General features: G+C 42.5%; 1 protein-coding gene across 1 annotated transcript in view; it reads right to left on the bottom strand.

Moving 5' to 3' along the window:
* Window positions 1–1,148: 1,148 nt before the first annotated feature.
* MGAM2 (maltase-glucoamylase 2 (putative)) overlaps window positions 1,149–7,041 on the bottom strand; it is a 74,088-nt gene continuing 68,195 nt past the window's right edge. Inside the window, exons 47-51 of the mRNA XM_054564228.1 lie at window positions 4,928–5,261; window positions 4,776–4,874; window positions 4,390–4,569; window positions 3,790–3,981; window positions 1,149–1,168 (exon numbers count right to left, since the gene is read on the bottom strand). Coding sequence (XP_054420203.1) covers window positions 1,149–1,168; window positions 3,790–3,981; window positions 4,390–4,569; window positions 4,776–4,874; window positions 4,928–5,261 — 825 coding nt within the window. The remainder of the gene's footprint in view (window positions 1,169–3,789; window positions 3,982–4,389; window positions 4,570–4,775; window positions 4,875–4,927; window positions 5,262–7,041) is intronic.

The following is a 7,041-nucleotide window of genomic DNA, read 5'->3' as shown; positions in this document are numbered from 1 at the left end:
GGACCATGTCTCGTCCATAGACTTCGCGTTTCAATTCTCAAGTGTCTTTGGACATCTGAAGTTAAGTGCAGGTTTTCTCTTTCCTGTTTGGTTGTTCTGTTTTTGTTTTTCCAGGAGTACTTAGCTTTCGAAATCCCATGCTTTAATTACTGTTGATTCTACACGCGAAGGATTGAATTCCAGTAACTGCAGACTACGGCTGTTCGGACAAATTGATCCTGTTTTCCAAACGCCAGTGTTTTAAATGAAGGCTTTGGCCAACCTGCCCGCCCTGGCGTGGGGCTGGCCGCAGGGCCGGCGTGCCTGAGGACCGGAGCACTCCGTCCCCGTGTCCGGGCCTGCGGTGCCAACAAGATGAGTGCAGCGGGGGCTGCCCCAGCTGAGGTACAAGGGAGGGAGTTTACGACCAAATCCGCTGGAAGGTTTAGAATCAGGAGTTCTGTTTGGCTTTGAGTTGGAAGGGCATGTTAAGAGGCACGTGTCTTCTGGTGCATATCAGTTTGTTCAGAGGACTGTCGCTTGGGGGTGCATTCCAAAAGGCAAATGCAACTAACCGATTGCCCCTTGTGTGGGGCAACATCAAGCCATCCAGACAGTAATAGTACAGCTGTGCAAGTAGGTCAGAAAGCTGTGCAAATGTGTTCAGAGTAGGTGGTAGACAGTCGGGTGTAGAGAGAACCTTAAGTCACAGGTACTGGAGTTCCTAAGTGCCGGGAAAGCCCACAGCATAAGTGATCAGCACCCGAGAGTGAAACTAGGATACAGTTGCCCTAGGAAAGTGATCCCCAGACTCTCTGATCTTAGGGCCCCTGTACATCCAAATTTAGTGAAGACCCTATGCTTTGTTTAGGTGGGTTATATCTACTCATATTTACTGCATTAGATATTAAAATAGAGTCATTTGTACAATAATTTGTAAAATATTTTTTAATTCATTAAAAATAACAATATATCAACTCCATGTTAACATAAATAACACATTTTAATGAAAAACAACTATATAGTCCAAAGCAAAAAAAAAATGAGTGAAAAGAATGACATGATTTTATATTTTATAGAACTGTTTAGTGTCTGGTCTAACAGAAGGCAATAGATTCTCATACCTGTCTCTATATTCGTGTATGGTGGCATTACAGAGCATAGAGTCTCTAGAAGATGCCACTGTATTCTAATGAGAGAAGGAGAGTGAAAAAGGCAAATAACAACATAATATTATGAAAACAGATTTGAGCTTGTGTACCCAAGGAAGAGTTTTGAAGCCATCCAATGGGTCCCCAAACCACGTTTTGAAAATACTGTACTAGAGTTAAGACTTCAATAACCCTCAACCATGAGTCTATTCAAAGGAGTCTGGGTGACATAAGAAAGTAGTAGATCAAAGCTAAATAGTGAATCTGGATACAAAAGACCAACAACATGCTGGGCGTCCTAACTCCTTGAAGGAGAGTAAAATAAGAAAGGAAAAGCTTGTGACTAAAAGAAAAAGCAGATAAGAATATGAACGCCAATGCCAGGGCAGAAACTCTCTTTCCTACACCATGTCTTCATATGCTCACCTCTGCCTGGGTGACTTCTGGTCTATGAAAGAGTTAGATCCTTGTAAGTGAATCCAGCCATTAGTGGTAACAGCAGGGATCTCAGGTGATCTCACAAGTAAGATTAATTATAATTTCCTGGAATTATGTTTAATGTCTATAAACACAGGTACTTATCAACTCTGTAGTATCAGTAGTACCTATGGAAGCAATGGTTGTAAAGTTTGGGAAGTTACATTTTTAACATCTATAATCATATTTTTACTTCCTATTATAGTAAAAGTAACCTATAATATTCCCAATGTAATTATTTCATTTCCTGGCATCAAAGTATATAGAAAATCTACAGTGGTAGCATTTTTCATATTTATAACTATAGATAGGATCACTTTAGAAGCAATAATACTTTCTGTGTGTATAATAGCAAATTACTATATTGGTAGCCATGGTACTTGGAAAAGCTTATAGGAACCTAAAGTGCAATTTTTAGCATTCGAATTAAATAATGTAGTGTAATATTAATTACTATTCTATAGCAGCTATTTGAGTGGCAGGCGTCACCAGTGCTCTCAGTTATGGTATTATGGCCTGTGATACCATAACTGAGGTACAGTATTACAGAACAGTTAGGGTTATTTCAATGGCCACATCTAAAGCAATAGTATTTACAGTGTTACCCAAGATATCAAAGTCATATGTGAAGTCTGTAGCAACATGTATACAATATCTATATTTGATAGGGCTATCAAAGGTAGAACCATAATTTTAAAAATAGTAGTACATATTTTGGTTCCAAAAGAAGTGTCTACAAAGTTAGTACTGGGTACATCTTGAGATCTTTCTTCAATGGCTACAGTGCTTGGATTAGCCATAGTTATAAAAGCTAGTGCTAATGTTTGTGAAAACGTATGCAGCATAAAGTCATGTATCTGTTCATTGATTTCCTATATCTGTAATAGTTGTTTTTAAAGAGGTGCCTGTAGTAGTTATCCTGCCTTGATTGGTAATCAGGGAGCTAGCGTAGTATTTGTGGTATTTGCAGTATGAGCTAATGCAGTAGCAGCATTCATTGCCGTTCTATCAGCAAGGACAGCATTTGAAGCATACGTGATAACATTTGTAATATCTGTGGTAGCGTTAGTTGCAATGACAGGTAAGTACCTGGCAGTAGAACTCATGGTCACAAGGCGGTCAGTTGCTGTATCTGGAAGAGCAGATGTTAACGTGTCTGAGGCTATCGTGGAATTAGGAATAGAAACATGAGTCGTGACCCCGGGCACACCTCTGGAGCCACCTGCAGCAGCGGTGGTCACCGTGTGCTCTGTGCTCCTCACAGGATCGGCGGGGGAAATAGCTGTGGTGCTTGGAATGGAAGTGTTTGTGAGGACTGTGTCAGAAGTCGTCATTGAATTTGACGTTTTAGCACTGAAAACAGGTGTTGTGAGAGTGGTGGTATATGCTGGGGTGGCCTTTCCGGTAGCTTCAGTGGTCGATTCAGTACCTGCAGTGTTGGTACGTGAGGAAGTGGCAAAGTCTTCAGTCCTAGTAATTACTGCGTCTGGAGTAGTCAAAAAAGTGTTCACATTAGCAATCGTTGTGATGTTAACATCAACAGTAGCTGGGCTGTCTCTATTGGGAGTTCTTGTAATGTCAGTGACACCAGTTATTATACTGGTAATATTTGCATTCGTGGTGCTTTTGGTGCCCTCGGATGCAGTGCTGGCAGCATGGGTAGGGGTGTCTGGATAAGTAACGGTGCTGATGCTGGTTGGTGCCATTGGAGACACATTGTCGGTGGCGGTGGCACCCGGGGCGCCGGTAGGAGGTGCGGTGGGCACGATGATAGTTTGTTCAGAAGTAGCATTCGCAATCAAAGTAGCTGTGGTGATGCCTGCAGTTGTTTTCATGTTTCCTGCAGTGGTGATATTTAACATATTTGTAGGAACTGAATCCATGCTGGTAGTGTCCATACCAGTATTTGTAAGAGAAGGAATAGTTGTAATGAGAACAGTATTATTAGTGCTAGTCCCATCAGCACCTGTTGGGGAAAGAGCAGTGGCAACACCAGTAGCACCAGTGGTAGTATTAGTAATACTCGTTGGCAAAAGAGTGGTTGTGATAGGAGACGTAACATCAGGGCTAACAGTAGTAGTATTTGCAGGAGAAAGTGCAGTAGTATTAGGAACAGCAGTGCTAGTTGTCACTTCAATAGCGCTTGTCGGGTAAGAAGTGGGTGTGCTAGGCAAGGCAGTACGAGTGCTGGCAGCAGTAGTATTTGTAGGGAAAGGAGTAGTACTATTAGGAACAGTAGTATCTGGTGTCAACTCTGTAGTACTTGTCAGGTAAGAAGTGGTTGTGCTAAGCAGGGCAGTACTGGTTTCAGCAGTAGTAGCATTTGTAGGGAAAGGAGTAGTACTATTAGGAACAGCAGTATCTGGTGTAAACTCTATAGTACTCGTTGGGTAAGAAGTAGGTGTGCTAAGCAGGGCAGTACTGGTTTCAGCAGTAGTAGCATTTGTAGGGAAAGAAGTAGTAGTATTGGGAGCAGCAGTATCTGGTGTAAAGTCTGTGAGTACCTGTTGTGGTAGAAGTGATTGTGTGCTAAGCAGGGCAGTACTGGTTTCAGCAGTAGTAGCATTTGTAGGGAAAGGAGTAGTACTATTAGGAACAGCAGTATCTGGTGTCAACTCTGTAGTACTTGTCAGGTAAGAAGTGGTTGTGCTAAGCAGGGCAGTACTGGTTTCAGCAGTAGTAGCATTTGTAGGGAAAGAAGCCGTAGTACTGGGAGTAGCAGCACTAGCTGTAACGTCAGGAGTACCTGTTGTAGAAGTGATTGTGCTAGGCGAGGCAGTACCAGTGCTGTCAGCAGTAGTAATTGTAGGGAAAGGAGTAGTATTATTAGGAACAGCAGTATCTGATGTAAATTCTGTAGTACTCGTTGGGTAAGAAGTAGGTGTGCTAAGCAGGGCAGTACTGGTTTCAGCAGTAGTAGCATTTGTAGGGAAAGAAGTAGTACTATTAGGAACAGTAGTATCTGGTGTCAACTCTGTAGTACTTGTCAGGTAAGAAGTGGTTGTGCTAAGCAGGGCAGTACTGGTTTCAGCAGTAGTAGCATTTGTGTTGGTTGTTGTGGGGTGGTTGTGCTAAGCAGGGCAGTACTGGTTTCAGCAGTAGTAGCATTTGTAGGGAAAGAAGTAGTACTATTAGGAACAGTAGTATCTGGTGTCATCTCTGTAGTACTTGTCAGGTAGGAAGTGGTTGTGCTAAGCAGGGCAGTACTGGTTTCAGCAGTAGTAGCATTTGTAGGGAAAGGAGTAGTACTATTAGGAACAGTAGTATCTGGTGTCAACTCTGTGTTTTGTAGGAAGTGGTTGTGCTAAGCAGGGCAGTACTGGTTTCAGCAGTAGTAGCATTTGTAGGGAAAGGAGTAGTACTATTAGGAACAGTAGTATCTGGTGTCAACTCTGTAGTACTTGTCAGGTAAGAAGTGGTTGTGCTAAGCAGGGCAGTACTAGCACTGGCAACAGCAGTAGTACTTGTAGTAGCAAAACTAGTGACAGTCATCCCAGAAGTGGCAGCCTCAGTCGAATACGTAGAATGTGCAGTGGCTGGGGTGATGGTACTTGTCTTCAGTGTAGTAGAAGCCATGGGATCGCCGTGAATCCAAGTGACCTCAGTTAACTTTTCCAGGCTGATAGTCTTGTCACCCAGTTGAATAAATAGTATCTGCCAGAAAACAAGAAATAACATTGCTGTTTTAGAACTTCTTCAACACCATATTTAACAACCACCACTGAAATGATGTATCATTTTTTCCCCCCCAGAGATTAATAGGGGGCTCCTTCTTAGGTCACGCTGATCCTAGACACGTAAATACGGAGACATGCGCTGTGGGAAAAAATCCCTGTGCTGGGAATGTTTCCTACTACGTACTTCACTCAGTCGTAGCCACACTGCTCAAAAGTATTTGAATCTCTGACAAAACCAATGTTCCTGGAGATCCCTTTGTTTTGCCACTAGCTTTTAACTTTCCTGAGGGCAGGCTGGTGTCCTGTTTTCACCAACCCCAACACCTAGTATTCTGCCAGGCACATAGTAGGGTTGTGTAGGCCCTGATATTTGGGGGGCTTTTTTGTTGGCTTGTGTTTATAATGTGTGTCTGACTTAAGCTTCAATCGTCGTATCTGTCCGTTTCCAAGAGGCACCCACTTCAAGCCCATTGAGGCTGCTTTGTTTTCGAGATCTTCATCGATTTCAGTAACTGACCTTTGGGCCACTTGTTTGTTTTCTCTTCCCCTGCTTGAAATGTGCCGTGTTATGTTTTATTATTTTAAAAATGTTTAATGATTTTAGAGAGATGGGAGAGAAAGAGAGAAGCATTAACGTAAGAGAGAAACATCATTTGGTTGCCTCCCATACACACTGAACCTGAGATGGAACCTGTAACCTAGGTACGTGCCCTGACCAGGAATTGAACACACAACCTTTTGGTGTACGGAGAGAACACTCCAACCAACTGAGCCACACCAGTTGGGGCAAAATTCACCATTTTAAATTCACCACTAAAGAGTGAGCCCTGGAAGCACTAGATTCCCCCTTCACCCCCAAAAAGCTGAACCCTTGGCCCTTGCCCATGACCCCCTTGTATGGCCCTAGGTGTGCTGTGTAATGTCCAGGACTTGTAAGTTGTGAGCCTGTATCTTTTCAAAGTTTCCTGATGGTTCTTGCCGAAGGGCATCATAACTCACAAGAGCTAGTATGGCCACAAGCTGGGTTATTGACAGGTTGAGACCAGCACAAGACAAATAGGTATGATATGCTGCACACCTTCCCAAAAAGAAGGTAGTCAGACATCTTCTATTACCGGTCTTGACTACAAGTATTTACTTACAAAGAATGGTTTCGAACTCAAAAGTTCAAGGAAAATGTTTTGAAGTCAAGAACTACAGAAGACTACAGAGAGAGAATCTGAACTTCAGACGGTCATTTTCCAAAATTCAAATACCAGCATGGCACTCTTTTTACCTTTTAGAAAATGGTAACTATAACTATATAACTATAACTATAACTTCTAACCCGCCCTCTACGCGTTACCAAATCCTTACTTACGATAGATCCAGTAGTGTTCAAAAGTGGGATTTTTTCCCCTCTTCCATTACTCTTGGTAACTCTACTTTTATTTTGTCTTCCAATTAGTTGTCTCTGGCCTCTAAAGCACACTTTACGAGAGGGTTTAGTAGGGTCTGCTATTTATGTCATTGTTCTGTTAGCTGAGTAATTTATCTCACATCATGGATGGGACGTACTCATTTTCATGACAACCCCAGTTCACTGCCAGTTTTTACCAACCTAGAAGATCGATCTGACCCCTCCCCTCACCCCTGGGTGGAGAGCGAGTTAATGCAATTTTTTTTTTTTTTTTTTTTTTAGATCACTCTTTCCTTTATTCGAGTCTCTGCCACAGACATAAGTTTTGTCACACTCGCCTGGGAGACCAACCTTTACA

Source organism: Pteronotus mesoamericanus, unplaced genomic scaffold, assembly GCF_021234165.1.
Source record: "Pteronotus mesoamericanus isolate MK-2021 breed Mesoamerican mustached bat unplaced genomic scaffold, CSHL_Meso_final scaffold_85, whole genome shotgun sequence".
NCBI lineage: Eukaryota > Metazoa > Chordata > Mammalia > Chiroptera > Mormoopidae > Pteronotus > Pteronotus mesoamericanus.
This window is presented reverse-complemented; position numbering and strand designations above follow the sequence as displayed.